General features: G+C 39.5%; 1 protein-coding gene across 1 annotated transcript in view; it reads left to right on the plus strand.

The window, feature by feature from the left end:
- wscd2 (WSC domain containing 2) overlaps window positions 1-17,843 on the plus strand; it is a 53,178-nt gene extending 35,335 nt beyond the window's left edge. The window contains exons 3-9 of the mRNA XM_008418658.2: window positions 2,019-2,133; window positions 3,945-4,129; window positions 7,128-7,249; window positions 7,362-7,536; window positions 11,161-11,325; window positions 11,412-11,612; window positions 15,963-17,843. Of these exons, the coding sequence (XP_008416880.1) occupies window positions 2,019-2,133; window positions 3,945-4,129; window positions 7,128-7,249; window positions 7,362-7,536; window positions 11,161-11,325; window positions 11,412-11,612; window positions 15,963-16,315 (1,316 nt within the window). The 3' untranslated portion in view covers window positions 16,316-17,843. The remainder of the gene's footprint in view (window positions 1-2,018; window positions 2,134-3,944; window positions 4,130-7,127; window positions 7,250-7,361; window positions 7,537-11,160; window positions 11,326-11,411; window positions 11,613-15,962) is intronic.
- The last annotated feature ends 2,281 nt before the right edge of the window (window positions 17,844-20,124 follow it).

Consider the following 20,124-nt stretch of genomic DNA (forward strand, 5'->3'; position numbering starts at 1 on the left):
CCCTCCAAAAGGTTTTGGGTCTGACAGAGGGTCTCTTTGCAGATATGCTCAGGAATAAACACCCAGAATGCACCCTTATTAAATACCCAAACTGCCTCAACTGACTTTGATGCAAAAATCAGCATCTCTACTTTTAGCTGCCTAAACTTGTCTTGTCTCTTGAGTCATGTTTCTTTAGTGAAGAAAGGCATTCGACTTGTATCTTTTGGTCATTATTGATATTTCTTGACTGTAGGTGAGGCTAATAACTTAGCTTCATTACATTGTATTTTTTCTCTTGTTCTAAAAAGAAAAAAAAACACTTTAAGTCATTAAAACCATGAAACAAAACATGGTTTCTGAGCCAACTCTGATTGACTCAGAAAAAGAAATGAAGAAAATGGCCTTGTCAAAGTCCAGACTTAAATCTTACTAAGATTTTGTGGCATGACTTAGGTCAAAATTCATTCACTTAAATACTAATCCCGATGTCCAACGAGCTTATAATTTGATTTGGTTGGTTTTTGTCCCTTGATAAATGAAACTGACTTGAAAAACTAATTTTGTATTTACTTGGGTCTTCCTCGTCTGACACTGACATCAGTTTAATTGCCTCAAACAATGTAACAAAAACAAAGCAAAAACAGAAGAAATCTCTTCGGAAGACGACCTTTTCGCAGCACTGGAAGTGTCTTCCTTCTGCTTTAGCGCTGGAAGAGAGAACCTGCGAAGTCGGGCTGCTGATTTTGAACTCCTGGGAAAGCCTTGAACATCTGGGAGTGTGAGGGAGGTCAAGCCAGAAAAGAAAGCAAATACTTTATTCATCTAGAAACCCTCTGAGTCACAGTAACCTGCCCCGCTGTGTCACGCAGAGCAGAATCTAAAAGAAGAATATTTTTCTAGCTGCAACAGATCCGAGCGATATCTCTCCCAGCTCAAGGACGAGAAAACCAACATGTTTATGGTGTATGCGGAAGCTTAGGGTTATCTGATGAAATGAAGCTCTCAGTCTCGCTCGCCCCTCCCTCGCTTCCTTGTTTCTCTAATGCTAACCGTTTGGGACAGCAGCTGAATGTGATGATGGAGTAATTAATAGCTTCAAAGCGTTTGTTGTTCCTCATGCATCCAGCAGCTCTCATCACACTTTGCAGCCTGGAAACACTCGTACGTTACACCAGAAGTTACGTTCCTCTCTGTACTCCGAAACCCCGTCCCTCTCTCAGGGTGTGAGGAAATAATGTGATTCACCATGCAGGCTTCAGTAGATTTTTGTGCTGCGTGCTGCAAAAGAGCAGAATGCTGCATATGTCCCATGTGAAAGTTAGAGGCGAATCCTAGAGAATAGATATGCTTAAAACACAAACATGACTCAGCAGGGCGCAATCAGGTGCGTCTGAAGTATCATCCCTTTGTGCTCGTGTTGTTCTGAGTCCAAACATGCAAAGCATTTAATCAGCACTTCGTCACAGATTATTTTTCGGCTCAACAATAGTAGCGTAGGAGGATTACAGCCTGCAGCAGCTCACCACAGGCTGCTTAAATGCCATAACAATTAAACTAATGCAGGGCTTTCCCCCTCATCTGGACATTATCAGGCTCAGGGAGGTACGGCGCAGATGGTCTCCGCTTCCTTGGTGCAGCTTGTGCTGACCGGTTAAATTGGAGAAGATTGTTTTTTATTAAAGGCAAGAAGCTGCGTAAGGGTCAGCGTTTCGCTCTGCAGAGCCCAGCCCCCATTCACACGTCTGAGGAATGCAGCCAGATGACTGCCGCTGCGGCTACAGGCCACTAGAAGGAGACGTGTGTCATAAATAAATGAAGTGACTGCCCCAGTTTGTGTGTCTTTATACTGTGAAACCTTGGAAAGAAACCACACTGTTGGTCGGATATTTCTTACTTATGATGCTTTTGTAAAACATTTTCATGTCCTTTCCCCGTATCTAAAGTGCATCTGCTCTGGAATGATGTATGAATGCTAAATCTGACTGTACGTTTGTCGTTTTCTTACTGGCATTTATTTATATTTGATTCTTTTCCAGCAAAGTACATTGGCTGCTACGTTGATGACACTCAGAAAAGAGCCCTGAGAGGAGTGTCTTTTTTTGACTACAAAAAAATGACTGTATTTCGTTGCCAGGACAACTGTGCTGAAAGGTACGACTCAGGCAAACAACACAACCCTCATCTTTTACTGGTATTTATCTTTTTTCAATGCTGAAATTGCAACAAGATAAGAGACGTTAAGCAGAGTACTTTATTAATTATACTGCATCAGAGGTGGTAAGATAACAAAAGATCTAATGCTGAGATAATGACATCATTGACAGTGATATTAGTGAATGAGGATCTGACATCATAGATCTAAAAAGTCTTGATAGTGCAATGCTAATACAGTATTGAAGACATTAAATGCAGTTTTCCCATCTAAAGTTTCACTGTGATCCACATCAATTTTTTTTTTTTACAAATAAAGCAACCTTTAAGAAAGTTACTGAAATTATCTGAAATGTTACGTCAACCTGAAAGTGAGATTGTTTTGCCAGATGGTTTTCTATTAAACATCCCACAGAACATTTCCCATCGTAGTTCGTTAAAAATGAAACAAATACCTGAATACCAAGTTAGAATATCATGAAAACGTTAATGAAATTCCAAAAGTGCGGTTGACGAATGAGATAGTTTCAAATTTGCAGTAAATTCATCCATTTTCTTTACACCCTTGTCCCTTATTGGGGTTAGGAGGGTTGCTGGTGCCTGTCTCCAGCTAACGTTCCGAGAGAGGCGGGGTCACCCTGGACAGGTCGCCAGTCTGTCTCAGGGCATTTGCAGTAAATGTTCAGCTAAACTAAGTTATAGGGTTTTATAGCTTCAAGCATTCAAAGAGTTAAAATACAAAACTGTTTAATATATGTACACAAAAATTAAGTTTTACCTTTTGACTAACTGATGTGTTAACTTAAGATGCAGAAATAATATAGCTACTTTTATAAAGATAGAGAAATTGACTTTTATTTCTTAAAAGCATTTAAACTAATTTAATAATCAGCAGCATGCACTTTGATGCCGTTTTATGGATCGATTAAAGACGCTTGATGAATAAATGAGGATAATCTTGTAAATCATTAATTTCTGGTTTCTGCCGCTTTTTTGACTTTTCATTTCTGAGACCTCAAAACAAAACCAAAAAATCTGTATTGGCCAGGAAAGCCCGCTCGGCCCAGTTCTCAAAGATTTATCTTCTCCTTTTTGGTTTAGAAAAAATCTGTGCTTGCTTTTCTATCTCGCCACTCGTTTCTTCCCCATCCCTGCTGCCGCACCATCTTCCTCTCACCTCTTTTTCTCCTCCCCTGTGGAATCCCGGGGACGGCTCTATCAAATGCATTAAATTACACCCATCACTGCCTCGCAGAGCTGAGAGCAGGAGCGAAGAAAGATGCTTGTTTTCGACTCCCCTCTCTCTCAGTTTGCGTCTCTTGCCGCCTGTCTGTCTCCCAGGGCAGCAGGTTAATAAAAACAGACAAACAAATGAGGTGCGGCACACAGCAGCACACAGAGGTTTGAGTATGACTGACAGCTCAGGGGATTCATCCCGTGTCTGAGCTATGTTAAACGTCTAATTGCATCTGAGAGGTCTTTTGGGAGTCAAATCCTTCATAAAGGAAGGAGACAGGTGACCTTGTGTGATTCGGTTTCTGTGTAAGCCACGCACCTATAATTGGCTTTGTCCTAGAGGCCTGCAGAGGATGCAGCACAGCTAATTCTTCCGCCAGCAGAAGGAGGTCTTTTACTATAATACATTTCCATTTTTTTGCCTCAGCATCACCGGTGCACCATGTGTTTGTTTTTATCGATTACAGCTCACTCTGTGGTTCAGAGGGATAAAATATATCGGCTCAGGAAGGATTAAGAAACATGACGAAGGCTCGAAGCAAACACTTGAACCTCTCTGTTTTCCTTTCTTCCAGAGGGTACATGTATGCAGGTCTGGAGTTTGGAGCAGAGTGCTTCTGCGGGCACAAGATCCAGGCGCCCAACGCTTCAGAGAGCGAATGCAACATGGAGTGTAAGGGAGAGAAGAGCAACACGTGTGGAGGAGCCAACAGACTCTCCATCTACAGGCTGGAGCTGAGCCAGGAGTCGGCGCGCCGCTGTGAGTCTCTGCCTCACACAGGAAAGCCAAGTGATGGCCTGTGTTGTAGGTCACAATGGTTATTTTTCCTTTTTTATATCTAAAATTGCCTCTCACGCAGTAACAGCTGGAGATAGGCTCCAGCCCCCATGGCCCTGCCAGGATATGTGGGTAGAGATGGATGCTTGAAATTGTCATAGAATTTGTGAGGGTTAAAAAAAATGTGACGAAACAAAATAAACGTAAAGCAGCAGAGAACGCAGTCAAAAGCTGATTATAAAGTTAGCAATGACAAAATCTCTAACTTCAATTTGAGTTCATGAAGTGAGGATCAGTCTTGCAACATTATAATATAATAACGAATCAACATTGTTTTCTTAGCTCAACTTCATGTGAGACACTTCTTCGCATTTATGTGCAACCTGTAAAGTTTTTACTTTAAATATTTAAACTCTGCCACCTGCGTGCCGGGGATAATAAAAATAAGGAGATACATTTTTCAGAGCCAATGTACAGACGTGCTCATTGCTGTGCAACGCAAAGAAAATAAAAACACGGAGTGAGTTAAGTCCTCCACCTGCCGCCTTTCCTCACTGTGGATGCAGCTCATGCTGAGTCAAGAAGATTTTCTGGTTTGTCTCTTTACTTTTGCCTGAGGGACTGTTTACATTCTGTTATAGGTTTTGATGATGAACACAATGACCTGCTGCAGGGAGATTTCCTTTGAAGGGGCAGTATTATGTCAAATTTACTTCTTTGAGCTAACATCAAACATATCTAGAGTGTTGCTTTGATTTTTTTCCATGCACGTTTGAGAAATCGTTTAATCTTCCACGGCAGCAGAAAACGAGCGGTGTGACCAAGCGTTGCCTTTTCAACGAAGCTCCTCCCCGTAGCTGCAGCCTGCAGGTGGACCTTCTCCCTCACATGGCAGCCAGGGACGCCTGGTGCTCACTGGCATTGAGAAAGATGATTTGGAGAGCACATTTAGTATGATTGTTGGACGTTAGACTTTTTGTGTTAGAGGGCGCGTCGTAAGTGAAAACCGCTGTGGAGAAAAGCATTTTCTTACTTGATAAGCTTTATTCTCATTCGCAACACCTGAGGCACGGTTTGGCTGGAAACTCTTTGCTTGAGGTTTCCATTAGAGTTATGACATAAACTGTATTGTCTAGGCATCTCTCAGCGCTGTTGTTTCTTCCCCTAAATCTAAGATTGTAGTTGTTTTATAATCCTGGGGCAGAAAGAGTTTCCAACGGCGAGACAGTTTTTTTGTCACTAAGGAAAAATGTATTTTCTCCACCTGTTTACTTCTTTGGGTTTGTTTTGTGTAGTAAAGGTGCAGATTATGTCCTGAGGAAAGGAAGGAGAACCACTTTCTTTCAACACATTTAAGCAAAAATTATGTGTTTTTTTTGTCAAGAACTAATTTTCTGTGATTGCAGCAGAAAATTTCCAGGCGGTGCCACTAGAGACCCTATATCATTGTTATCAGCATATGTGATTAAATTACTATTTTGGTATTGGCAACTCAAATGTCTGTTCATGTTTCTTTTTCTAAATTAGGGTTTTTAGGTTTTCTGGGTTTAAAATATTGTGTTATTTTTATTCTTTTTTGGAAATGCATAAACAAACCTGAATTATCTGTCATAAATGCAGAAGATGCCATACGGATGCGTATGGCATCCACGTCTACTTTGGAGGTGGAAATATTTGTTTTATTTTTGGACAGTTGGGAGCTGGCCACTGTTGTTTCCCTCTTTCCCGGGAGAACTGCTCTAGCTATGAAGCCAGCCGTGCTCTGCATGCTAAACGCTTGCTGCCTGCCGCTGAAACGCTGCAATGTGGCAGGAAAACTACTGACTGTTTGGAGAGGAAAATGCTTTATTTTTACGTGCTATTGAAGTTTAAATTAGGTCGTAAAACGTCATTTGAATCGAGCCGCCTAAAACTTGGATTTGTTTGATTCTTAATTGGTTAAGATTTTTTCTTTGAAGTCTAAAAATGTCCGCTGCCTCAAGCTGAGGTTGACGTTGCACATCCTCTTTTCTCTTTACTTTTTCTTTTTCCTCATCTGTCAAATAACCATCTGGTTTCACATTTATCAAATCAAAACAGTTTATCTTAAATCTAACACATCTCATGTTGTTGTCTTCTCCTTGATTATTTTCATTTCTGCTTTTCGGCTCCCGTGTTTGTCTTCCACCGAAATGCTGCGCAAGCTTTTCATTCACCTCTCGCCTGCATCTGCATCATGTGAGGCTTGTTCCAGGCATAAATGAGGAAACAAAATAAATGTCCTCTTGTGGCTATTTGGGTTTTTAGCCGCATGCAAGCTATGGCTTTCATATTTTTTCAACATTTTCAGCATGCATTGTTTATGTATAAAGCGCTGAAATTTAAAGCAACAATTAAAGAGGAAATAAAATTAAAGAAATGTTGAAAAGAGTTTATCAGACAAAGTGATGTGATAGTATTTGCTGCTCTTGCTTTAACAGCAAACATAACCAGAACTGCAATTACAACTACGGCAAAAAGAATGAAGATTAATCATTTAAAAAGAACAATTTAGTTATAAAGCCGAAGCGTTCATCTTGAACTCAGCTTTTCATTCCAGAAATGACAGAAAAAGAAATTCCTGGAATTATTTCGAGCCTGAAACTCTTAAGTGGCACGCCGTCGTCTTACTCAAAGAGCAAAACATGATCTCAAAAGGACGTAAAAGACTCTTCGCTGTTTTGATGGTACACGGTGCATCCATCAGCTCCCAGGGAGGGTCTGTGGTTAAAGGTCACCATCACACAGCAGGGTTGTACGCACCGTCAGTGTTTTTGTCTACTGCCAGGCCAGGGCCTCGGTGGATTGGCGGAGAGTCCCGGTGGGATCTCATCATCAAGGGTCAATGGCTGGGAGCGATTTTAGGGAGGCTGTGCTCAGTAACCAGAAAGCTGGACTCGCCGCTGTGTGTTTTGTCCTGTGGTGGTGAGTAACACCCCGGTTTGTTTTTTGTCTCCTTTAGATGGCAGTGCCATTTTCAAGGGCTGTTTTCACCGGCCAGACAATGTCACAGCAGCTCTTCCCTTCAGCGCTGTCATCCAAAACATGTCTGTGGACAAGTGTGTGGACATGTGCACAGAGAGGGTGAGTGGGTGCCGCTTATGTGTGTGTGTGTGTGTGTATGTGTGTGTGTGTGTGTGCTTGTGCACTGTGTGGGTCTGTCCTCGCTGTCATAATGCTGTTTGTTGTACCTCAGGAGAAATCGCTGGCAGCTCTGGCTGGAGAGCGATGTTACTGCGGCTTCCCGACTCCTCTCTTCTCCCTTCATGAGCTGGAGGACGAGGACATGTGTCTCTACCGGTGCCCCGGAGAGGAGTTTGAGAGCTGTGGAAATGACAACTTCTTTGTGGTGTACCAGACACAGGTTCAAGGTAGAGTTTGGTGTCTCTTGACTGCAGTCACTAGCAGTTTGTAGTGCAAAGATGAGAACAGAGGATTGTCGGCGAAGAAGAGGTGTTCGCCACATCCTGTGCGGACTTTCAACTCTTGGTATTTTTGTCAAGCTAACAGTTTCACTGCTTTTAATGCACGAGGTTAGAATAATGCAGTGCATGCAGCATTACACAGCATCTTATTTTAATTGAATAGAACATTTTCTGACTTAGATTATGATTCAAATTTCAAAAAGATTATGATATGGTACATTTTATGCTACAAGGAGATTTAGGCATAGTTTTCATTTCTTTTTGCAAATAAGTGTGTCATGCATTTGTATTCACTCCTCCTTTATTTTGACACCCCTAAAAAATTCCTAAAAGATCTTACGGTGCACTGGTGTCTATCATCCAACAACAGAGTACAGCCCGACGACAAATGTACCAAGACAAGACTCTCCACTTAAAAGGAAAAGCTAAGCAAAGACATTTTTAATCACAGCATCATTCTGCAACATGCTGCAGATGCAGAAACCTGTGGCTCATGTGAGAAAAAAAGATTAGCCTTTCTGGAAAATGGGAAAAAAGAGTTGTTTTTAAAAGAAGGCTATAGTCACAGCGAGCATGTGGAAGAAGGTGTTTGATCAAAAGAGACCAAAATTAAAGATGCAAAATGATCTGTGGTGAAAAACTAGCTCTGCACTTTTTCATGAATATTCCTTCCCCCACTGCAAAACACGGTGGCAGCGTCATGCTGTGGGTGTGCTTTGCCTTTGAAGGCATAGAGAAACCAGTCGGTGTTGACATGAATGTAGATGATCCTAAATACTGCATAGTGTAATCTTTGAAAAAACCTGTTAGAGGCAGCAAAAGACTTGAGACTGAAGTGGAGGTATTCCTTCCTGTAAGACAACAGTCTTAAACATAAAGCCAGAGGTGCAATTAAAAGGTTTAGATCAAACATATAAATGCATGTATTCAAGGTTCAAACTTAAATCCAAAGAAGAATTTTTGTCTTTAAATGTGCAAACCGTGTAGACACAACTGAAAGACATGCAGCTGTAACTGCAGCAAACTCTACAAAGTACTGATTCTTCTTTTATTTGCAAACATTTTGAAAACTACATATAATTTTTCTTCCACTTTGCAATAAGGCTCTGTTTGTCCATTGCAAAGAAAATCTCACTTATTACTTTCGAATGCTTTTGCAAAACACCACATATATTTGTGTAAAATAAAGCAATTTTTCTAACACAGTTCAGCATTATTTCTGCTCAGGGTTAATTAAGAGGCCTCCCTTGAGCTGGCGTTCTGGAATATTTTTTTTTCTATCTGCCTGTTGTCACATGTATCACCATCCACACACACACACAGACTACGACACTGATAAATGGCGCTACATGGCAGAAACTGTGTTCTCATGTGGCTTTTTCTTCTGAAACATTCAGTTTTGACTTTGAGCATACTTCACGAAGAGACAAAAGAAAATATGACGATGAAAATAGAAATTTTTTGTAGTTGCTAGAAAACAAAGCGAAAAAGCTAAAAGTTAACTGGCTGACATTATATCTTAGAATTCAGTTTTGTTTGGTAAGTCAATTTGAATCAAGGCCTTCACAGCAAAGACCTCAAAACTGATCAATTTTAAATAATAATGCAGGAACAGACAGGAAAAAATGGAAACGATTATTTATGAAATCCAGTGTTGTAGAATTTTCCCTGCTTACGGCATCAAACTTCTGACCTCTGACTTTTTGCAGTGCTGGAGGGTGAATATCCACTGACTCATTGCTTTGTTACTATATGTTGGCGTGTTACCAAGCTTACATCTTCTTCCTCAACGCTTCTATCTGTAAATCCACTTATTTAAAAAAACTTTTTGTGGCAAGCAAGATCAAGAATTACGTAAAACAAAAGAAACATTAAAATGCTAAATAAAGACAAATAAACTGGCGAGAAAGAAAACAAAGGAAAATAAGATATGACCTTAATGGAAAAGCTGCATCAGTCCTAAAAGCATCTCTACCTCTCTAGTTTTCTTCTAGACCTGAATGCATTGAGTTTATTTAATCTCTGACCTTATATTTTTGGTACCAAAACAAAAATCTTCTATGAGATATGTCCTCCCTGACATTGTGGCCTATGAGTGCCACAGAAAAATAAAGTTGAATTTATGTTTGTATAGGATAATAATCTGTTAACACGCTGTAATCTGTAATCTATAATCTATAACCAACAATTCAGCCCTGAAGAACCTCACACAATCTTTATTTGATCAGATTAAGAAATGCCAAATGACACTAAATTAACCATAGATTAACCAATTAACCACAGTACCAGATTATGCCACCTGTTTCCGTATCAGCCAGTATTTTGAGGGTGCACTGTATCAAACACAGCCCTGAAACTTAATAACATAAATAAAGGGAAAAGCATGAAAAGTATTGTTCAACCAAGTGTCATTTAAAACTTTTACTAATGCAGACTCAGTGCAATGGCCTAACTAACAACCTGACCAGAATGGATTTGTTGATAAACTGCCTTTACAAAGATCTTTGCTGAAAATGTTAGTATGTGTTAGAGCTTGTAATTATCTAATATTGAGGCTTCAGATTAGGCTTCCTTAATCCTCCTGCAGTCTTAAGAGACAGGTTAATTTAGACTCCACAAGGTTTTTACTCTGTGCGCGGTCCGGCCTTGACCCCGTGAGCGCTTTTACAAGTACTTTTTTTTTGTTTGTTCCGGGAACTGACAGTCTGACGGGACAACTCCCCCGCTTCCCTGCTGTCCGTGACATTTTCTGCTCTCCTCCTGAGAGTCAGGCTAAGACCACCGGAGGGTTAAAATAGGGCCTAAGACAAATGATCAAATTAAAAGAGAAGAATTTCAGTGCATTCACCATTCAGGAAGAAATGTATTCTTAATATGAACTGTGATTTAAAACAATCATAACATCAGAAACGAAACCCAATATTTATATAATTAAAATTAATTATGAAATAATCTGTGTCCTGCATAATTGTTCTAATTTTCCTGAGTGGACCAGATTTGTGTGCTTCTGTAAAATATAATTCTTCCTGTTTTTTTGTAAAAAGTGATAGAAGGATGGAGAAGCATTTTGTAAACAAGTTCCTTATATTTCTTTCCCCAGCAGTGTTTGTCTGTGTTGTTGAGGCAGTGTTTTCTTAGGACACCAGACAGCTGTGGCTTAGATAAGCAGAAATGCTGTTCAGTAAGCAAAGCAGAATAAATTAAATGTGAAGACGGAAGGACAAAAAAGCTGAAGTTAGACGTGAAGTCTTAAGAAGTTGAACTCCTACTTCATCCCCTGCTCCAAATCCAACATTTATCGTAACTCAAGTGTGATTACACTGAAACATCACTTGGCACTATTAGAGAGAATAACACCCCCACGCAAATGAAAAATATCACCACTTTGACCTTCTCTAAAATGGTGTCATTATTTCCACAACCATGACTGGTTGTGGTTTTATTGTGTTAATGAGCAATAATTGACGGTTAGAAACTATTTTAGCTCGTGTCTCTCAATAAATCTAGATAATGCATCAGTGTTTTTGTACAACAAATGATTAATTTGTCTTGTTTACTCTGTGCTCTCAGATAATCGCTGCATGGACCGACACTTCCTTTCTGCTCGCACTAAGCAGCTGGTGGCGCTCGCCAGTTTCCCAGGCGCCGGCAACACCTGGGCTCGCCACCTCATAGAGCTCGCCACCGGCTTCTACACGGGCAGCTATTACTTTGACGGTTCCCTTTATAACAAAGGTACAACTCAGCATGTGATATTATAATGTAAAGCTCTACTTTTGGGTGTTTCATGCATTTTGTTGTTGGTTTTCATCGTTTCACAGGCTTTAAAGGGGAACGTGACCACTGGCGGAGCGGGAGGACGATCTGCATCAAGACACACGAGAGCGGCAAGAAGGAGATCGAAACCTTTGATTCGAGCATCCTCATGATCCGAAACCCCTACAAAGCCTTGATGGCAGAATTTAACCGCAAATATGGTGGGCATGTTGGGTTTGCCTCGCAGGCCCACTGGAAGGGAAAAGGTAAACTACGGAAAACTGAGGTTCATATTAATAATTTAGAGAGTCTATGAATAGATATGAGAGAAACTGCGGGTGTGAGCTTTGTGGGGTTTTTTTTTCATAAAGATGGTAGAATAACAACGAGGTTAAGTTATGACTCATGGTGACGCAGGGTGGTGAAGAAATTAGGGAAATGTGGGTCAAACCCAAGACAAAGGTTTTTTTTTTATCTAAGATTGTTGCTAAAACATGCACATGATTTTTACCTTTTAGAGAAATGAAACAACCAACCAGAAAGCCACAGCTTTTGTCAGTGTTTTGTCATCAATTCACCACCATTCATGTTTTGTAGACTCTTGGAGTTGTTTTACATTTGAATGCCCACTACATGTGATGCTTGAAAAAAACAGCACAAAGCTAAAAAAAAAAAAAGTTTTAGATACCCTTAAAGGTGAGACATGTGGCAGTAACATTTACTGAGATCTTGCTGTATCAGCTCGTCTGTGTTCCCATTATGTCAATAACATAACTGGAACTGAAATAAGTTTCTTAGTCTGATCAAATATCAATTTACAGGAAACTCCTGACTAGTGATCCTGAGAAAATGTTTCTGTGTGAACTTGTTTTACCGATTTGAACTGGTCAAATTTGTTGCTCAGTGTCCACTGAACTTTTCTGGGGAGTTATTTGAGTTCACTTGTCAGCAAAATCCTTATGCCCAGTCACCAAAAATTACCTGATTCATCCCCCCCAAAAAACTGCTGATTTTTGACAAAGTAGACATGTAATTCTGTAACTTTTCACAATTTATCTGCTCCATGCAATTAAAAAAAATCTTCTGCTATTTGAATCTCTTGTGTTGAAGCAAGACACATTGAATTCATGCAGTTTGGTTTAGCTTATTTCACATCCCTGGTTTAGCTTATTCCGCAAGATGGCACTAAAGGCTGCCTCAGTTCAATAAAATACAATAGCTGCATTGAAGCTGTCACTTTCAGTGTCCACACAAATGAAAGAATCCCCACTATAATGAACTAATCAAGAATGGCCCAGTCAAAGCCTACACCAAATCCATTTGAAAATCAGTGGCCATTTTTTTTTTGTGGGAGGAAAGAAAAAGGCAAAAATAAAATAAATAATGTATCATTGGGCTTCTGCTTCATTTGTGTTGATCTGTTGCATCCAGTCACATTTAAAACATTGAAGTTTGTGGCTATAACTTTACAAATGGAGTTTGAATATTTTTTGGTAGACTGGAAAGTTGTATTTACATATCACAAGCAGAAGGAACCCCACAGAAAACCCTGTCTGCCTGGTGTGGGAACATTTTGTCTTATTTCATGAGTCTCTGTGCATTTTGCAACAGCATAATAGCGAATCAGTACAGTCAAGTCAACGCCCTGAGCCCCCGTCTCATTCATCATGACAATTTTACAGATTAAATTCATCCCAATTTGCTTTGATATCCCTCATATTTCCCACATCATGGGTGATGATCGTCTCTCCAGATCCACCCTCCCCGCTGCGTCTCAGTAACCATGACAGCTGGTTTTGTCTCACTTATGTGCCGTCTCTTCAGCTTTTTGTGAGGTTCAATTGATTTTCCAGAGGCTGGAGAGTTGCCTACCCAGCAGTTGTCTCTCTTTGTCAGCGCATCAGCACATTTGGCCTGCCATTCCCAATGAGTGTTTCCTCCTTTTGTTGTTGGGCAAATCATGCAGTGACATCAGTACACAGAAAGTTTTTTTCTTTTTGACAGCTGCCAGTTCAAATAGAGAGAATGACTCCAGTCAGAGTGTCGGCATGAGACTGTGTACAGAGCCGTGTATGATTTGATACGCTCGTCTGAGGCCCACAGTGAGGCGGGTTCAGATGAAGTTACTGACATTGATTCACTTCATCTTGGCCTCATAAAGTCAGATACTTATGAACATGGAGCAGTTTAGTTCGAAAGCCATGTCTTACGAATCACACCGACTTATTTCCCTTGTTTGGCGTTTAATTCTGTTAAGTAGTCTAATTTTGACAACCTGCTTTTTACACCAAAGGCATTGGTATCCTTTCACCTTTTTTCACCGTTGTTCACTGAAAACATACCTTGTATACAAGGCTTTATACTTTTTGTATCATGCATGTCTGTTCCCTCTACCCTGCTGCCCCCAAATAAAACAGAATGCAGCATTTGTTCTGCATTTCAAACACTGAAGTGGAAAGTCGGGAGGCAGCATCATGCTTTGATTCTGCTGGTGTTACAGCTGCTGTCGCAGGCAACGTTGGTTCCACAAATATTGATCCAGGAGCACTGCCACAATTTCTACATATACTTTTCCTTCCACTGGACAACTCTGCGTACTTCATATAAAATCTCAGTAAAACACGTTGATGTTTTTAGAGGTAATGTGACAAACTGTAAAGGTTTTCACAGGGTTGGATGTTTTTGCAAGGCTCTATAAACAGGATATTCACAGGAAAAGTTACATTTATTTTGGTTTCCTTGTATTTTCAGCTCTGGTTTCTCTTGAAAAAGGAAAACGCAATAAAAAAAGAAAACAGAACCAGTATGGTCCTGTGGTTCCCAAGTTCCTCATATTCACACTTTAAATGGCTTTACTCAATACATTGAGTTGTCAGACGTATGCAATGCTCTGATGGAGGCTCAGAGTTTGTCCAGTTTCTAGTTTTTTGACCAAACTTTCTCATTGCAATCAGTTGGAATAAGAATATTTTGTCTTCTTATTCCAGGAAAAACTCGTGTGGTGGTGGTCCAGGAGTGGTTTAACAAAGGAATTGACTTAATTTCTTTCCAACATTATAGTAAAAGAAGCATAGGAAGGTCGTGGTTTGAGGATGATGAAGAAGCGCTCTTTGAGACAGAGGTTAGGGAGAGGAGACGTTCAGCTCACAACGAAGAAAATAATGACCTCATAAATTATCCTGATGTGTCTGGATGCAGTAGCTCTCTTTAGTTTCTCTTTTCACAGTGTTTTCATCCTTTTATCTTACAAGTAGGCACAACTTAAAGGATTCATCTCTCCATGAAAGGAAAGTTTATGAAAGCCTGCAAAGTGTAGCTCAACATAAACCAGAAACAATTTGTAGAGAAAAAAAATTTAGAAAAAGAGTGCTTGTTATTTCTGAATAAAAATTATTTTCGTTATTCTGACTTCATTCTCGACCCAGAACAACTCCATCTCACCCTCTCGTCTTCTTCATGTTTAAACATTTTTATTTCTGCAGTAGTTGTTCCCCTTTTTTGGAGCTGAGCTTCCTCTTCAGCCATCTGACCGGAAATTCATGAGACTCAAAGATCTCAAGGGCTCATCAAGGGCTAGAAATGAGGACACATAATTTAAAATAAAAAAAATCTAATTTTGTTTATTATTGTAAATCTAAGTAGAGAAAGACTAACAAAAATGAAATAAACTGAAAAAAAGTTTTTCTGATTACCCAAACGTTTGCCTGGGTTACATCTTATTTCTTAGTTTCATCTCCAAAATTTTTTTTACATTTTAAATTGAAGTCATTTTCTAGGTTTTAAATTAATGTCTGGTCATCCTTTATACACTTTTGACAAAAATAATTAACCCTCCTATTGCAATATTAAAGTTGCCCCAGTCATTGGTTTTTGGGACATCTCTGCAGACTCAGCAGGCTTTAAACTTTAATGTCAGCCTCTCAGCAGCAGCAGCAGCGATTCTCTCTGAAGCGGCACACGGCTCCTGCAGGCGAGGTTTTTCAGTGAAGTTCAGCTGCAGTTTGACTGATGACTGAAATGTCTACTTGACACTTCAGGAACTACTTTGCACACCCTGCCCAAAAATTGCACCAGACCTGAGAGTTTAAATGACACCATTATCTTGCTCTAATCTCCTCATTTCCCCTTTTACTCACACACTCTTCCGCTCATCCAGGTTAAGTAAAGGGTACAATCTGATAAAGCAACTGTGGAAAACCAAAAACTGTGAAGTAGTGCAAAGGGAAGAATATTTTTAAATTATCACTGCCCGGCTATAGTTACAGCTGCACCTCAATAAATCGCAAGACGTGAAATTTGCTTTCATCTAAAAGAACTTTGAATCATTGAGCAACAATCCAGACAGTCTACCTGTTTTTTCTTCTCGTAAACTAAACCTATTTGGTGGGTTGCACTTCTCTGTTATCATTCATAATACTTCTACAAAGATGTAATTATTGGTATAAAATTTTTCTGAGAAACTGAAGTTTGGGTTTTAGCTTTAAGCTACAGTTATCAAATCATAAATCGTATTTATACTACACTGAAAGGTATGTCACGGCGACATTTCAGATTAAAGTTCTATACTTTTACGTTTCATTGACGTTCACAGCCTGTTTATCCGCTTTGTCTTGCAGAGTGGCCTGAGTTTGTGAAGAACTACGCCCCTTGGTGGGCTTCTCACACCTTGGACTGGCTGACGTACGGGAAGAACGTCCACGTGGTTCACTTTGAGGAGCTGAAGAGGGACCTTTTCTCCCACCTCAAGGGGATGGTCCAGTTCCTGGACTTGAAAGTCTCAGAGGACCGGCTGCTCTGCGTCGAGGGCCAGAAGGATGGAAACTTCAAGCGATCGGGACTGCGGAAGCTCGAGTACGACCCGTACACTCCGGACATGCGAGCGAACATTGACGAGCTGATCAGGACCGTAGACGCTGCTCTGAAGAAAAGGAACATGTCCGGAGTTCCTGCAGAATATATGCCAAGATGATAAATGTGAATCGTTTTTAGTTTCTTTTCCCTCCTGTTAAGTGGACATCAGACTCTGAAACACGTTTTTTTTTTTTTGTTTTGTTTTCCTCGGATTGAAGGCTTAAATAGATTTTTTTTTTCCCAGACGTTTTTCTGGATTAGGTAGTGATGACACATCTGCTTCTGTATTTATTGTTTCTGATCCCCTGTTTTTGATTTCCAGTTGAATTGTTTTGCAAGAGTTATTAATTCAGACCTACTTCTTTTATTTTCTGGGGAATATTTGTGTTTTCCTGTATGAAAGCCACTTTATTCCCTGCTCTATGCACATGTGCTCTGTAGGCATGTGCACATGCCTTACAGTGTTTCCCAACCCTGGTCCTCAAGGCACACTGTCCTACATGTTTTAGAGGTTTCCCTGCTTTAATGTGCCTGACTCAACTGATTAACAGGCGTTTGCTGAACTGCAATCAGTCATCGATTGAAATCAGCTGGTCTGAAGCAAGGAAATACCTAAAACATGCAGGGTAGTGTGCCTGGAGGACCAGGGTTGGGAAACACTAACTTAATACTAAAAAGGTACAAAAGCTGTGACCTCAGTGCAGCTTCTCTTCCCAGCTGTTTCCCTGGTGCTGATGTGTTTCCAGCAACATTTGGCACAAGTCATAGAAAACAGTATTGCAAAGAGTATTAAAAAGCCTCATTTGTACAAAACGAGTATTAAAGGAAAGTCAACATTTTCAGTTGCTCTTTCACTAAAAACTCAGACACCTAGTCTGAGATATTGTTTAGAGAATGATGACAATAGTTCATCTCAGTTTCATCTTGAACTTAAGAACATTTTATTTGCTTTCAAAGTAGATCTGGAGTTTCTTTTCATTGATTAATGTCCTTCATATTTATTTATTTCTGGTGTACGCTGCACAAGCTGAAAACATTGATTTTTGTTGGGGGATGGGGTTTCTGAACACTGGATGCAAAAAAATGAAATCCAAATAGCACTGGACTGTGCAACACCTGCCCCAAAGATCACCTAAGTTATCACAGTCACTCTGTAGGCTGGAGATCATCTTTACATGCAAATGTAGGGGTTTTGTTTTTTTTAGTTTTTTTTAAGGAAAGCTCTTAAAGCGGATTTCCACTTTATTAAATTTTTTAAAAAGCAGTTCTAGAAAATTAGTCATTAGACATCAGTAGAGGTACTCTGGATTATTTGCCATATGTATACAAATAAATATTAACAAGAATCAAATGAAGAACACTAGCTACTGACTAATAGTCAAAAGACTTCACCTGACTTCCATTTTCAGTATATGACTATATTTTTATAGTACAGGATGATGACACTTCAGAAATATTTGTATGACTATGAACAAGTGGGAGAAGATGTTTCTCTTTTCATGCTTTAAATTGTTTTTGGGTTTGGCTTTCATTGACAAGCTGGCACTTTCAGAGCAGGTGTCATGTCCGAATGTATTTTCTATGAACTGAATGTAAGGCAAGAACACAGAATAAAGGAGTAAATTAAATAAACAGTGAAGATGTGCTGGAGTTTGATTTTTTTTTCTCCCAGAGTTTCTAAAGAAAGTATTTTTGTACTTATCGGCAAAATGTGAAGGGTTTGTTACATCTTAGTGCTTCCAAATCACCTAAAAGAAGAAAAAATAAATCTTATATTTGACTGCATTTATTCAGGAAGGAAAACCTCACAATTACAAACACAAAATTAACACAACCACAAGCTTTTTTGAGGTTTTTTGTAGGATTTTGGTACAAAAAGCTGTTTATGTAGATGCACATGTCAAACTCTCTGCAATAAAATAAAGAGAAATGAGTTCGCATAAAAATGACAACTGGAGGTTCAGATTATTCTAGAAAGATGTTGAGACTGGAACAATAAATTATCTCAGAAACCACTATTCTTTCCTGCTCCATTACTATAAGCTGCCTCTGGGCTGCTTTTCTAAAAAAAATGGTCTCCTAACCTTCCTAATCATAAACTACATCAAAGTTTTTTGTTGCAACATGAGAAGATTGAAAGATGTTGCTAAGCGTCGCCACTTTGTCATATTCTAACAAAGCGCAACTTCACGCTAACACTTAATAGACTGCAGAAAGATTTAATCTTATTTCACAAACTGAGCATGAACTGAGACAAATTAGCAGCTAAAATTCTCATGTTAATTAAACTAATAACGGTAAAATGCATTTTTATGTTAATATAAACACCCTGAAGCCATATGAACTTTCATGCATGCAGTCGCTTTATTTTAATCACAGGGAAACAAGCACTGGGTTGTCTGAAGAGTGGATTCATCACAATTTTAGATTAATTTTGGATAAGCATGACCCTGAATAAAAAAAAATAAAATAACGTCATTAAAAACTCTGCTGTATTTATCAGACTGATTTGACTCAAAGTAACCAAATGTGAGACGAGAGAAGCAGAGTAAAACTCACAAACTGTGAGTTTTAGTGAAGAGGAACTGAAGAGACATCTGTTCCTGTTGTTCAGGAAGAACATTTGCAGGTGGTCATATTGTAATATTAGCGGTCACACTGTGTCAGAGTAATATCCTCTACTTAACTCCTTTTAAAAGTATCTGTTTGTGTTCAAACAACACAAACAGATATTTCTGGGGCATTAAATTTGTGCAAATGCATGACTAGAACTTGGTTTATTTAATGTAATGTAGTGCAGTGTGCTGTGGTTTAACTCATACCACAGTGCCGCTTATTCCCACGGCAGTGAGGTTTGTTGGCTTGTTGGCATTCACAAAGACACGTCCCATTTCCTTCATCACCTTTTCCCGTCATCTTGCGTTTGCCTCCCGTTGTTGGGTGCTGTTCTTGTCGTCACAGTTGAGATGTGATAAACCGAACAATCCAATCAGCACACAGAGAAAAGTCGTTTCTTTGCCAAACGGCTGGAGTCTATCTCACCAAATTCTGACATTCACTGTAATGTGCTGCACAAATGGAAATCAGAGAGCCTTTCATGGATGACAATTGTTTCTGCTATTTGCAAATAGCAAACATTTGCTGGATGTGATGCTTGACAGCATGCTTGAAAGCAAATACACAAGTATTTAGCTGAATTTGAGAGGTCAAGCAAAGTTGTCTGTGCAGTTAGAGTTCAGGAGATCTTTGCTCCAGGTGTCAACAACTCTGAGCTTTGGTCAGGAGTGACCTGAAGAAGCTCTCCCATCAGTGTACCATCTGACGTTGTTTAAAACATTCCCACTGGATCCTGCTGGATATTTGACCTGAACAACAAAACAAGATATCAGTGCCCGGCCAAATACTGTGGAAGGCTAAACAGCACTTCACCTGCACTTGATTTGTGACTTGCAAACTGATTAGCACTAACTCCTTATTACATGAGATAAAGATTGTTAATGGGACTCAAGTCTAGCAACACAAATAAAAGTTAAGTTTGGATTTGTGTTAGTGTTTAGACCACGAATTTGAGCTGAATCTCAAATATTTGGGACTTGGATGTTACTCAGTTACAAGCCTACGATTTGTATTTCCTGCTCTGTGCAGTCCATAAAGTCAAAAAAAGAGAAACAAGAAGTAGAAGAGTGTAGGAAAACAATGTAAAAATGTGAGTCAATAATGTAAACTGTAAAGAAATAAATTATCCTTTGACACTTAATTTGAAAGTTGTACCAGATGAAGAATAGATATAGTTTCATTCATAAAAGAGTTTCTGCAACAGAACAGGAAACAAGTCATAATCTGATCATGTGCCAGTTACATATCAATAAAGGCAACATAAAAATATAAAACTTCTCAGTTTGTTTTAAACAGCCTGAGAAACAAGGG

This window comes from Poecilia reticulata, linkage group LG9 (assembly GCF_000633615.1).
Source record: "Poecilia reticulata strain Guanapo linkage group LG9, Guppy_female_1.0+MT, whole genome shotgun sequence".
NCBI lineage: Eukaryota > Metazoa > Chordata > Actinopteri > Cyprinodontiformes > Poeciliidae > Poecilia > Poecilia reticulata.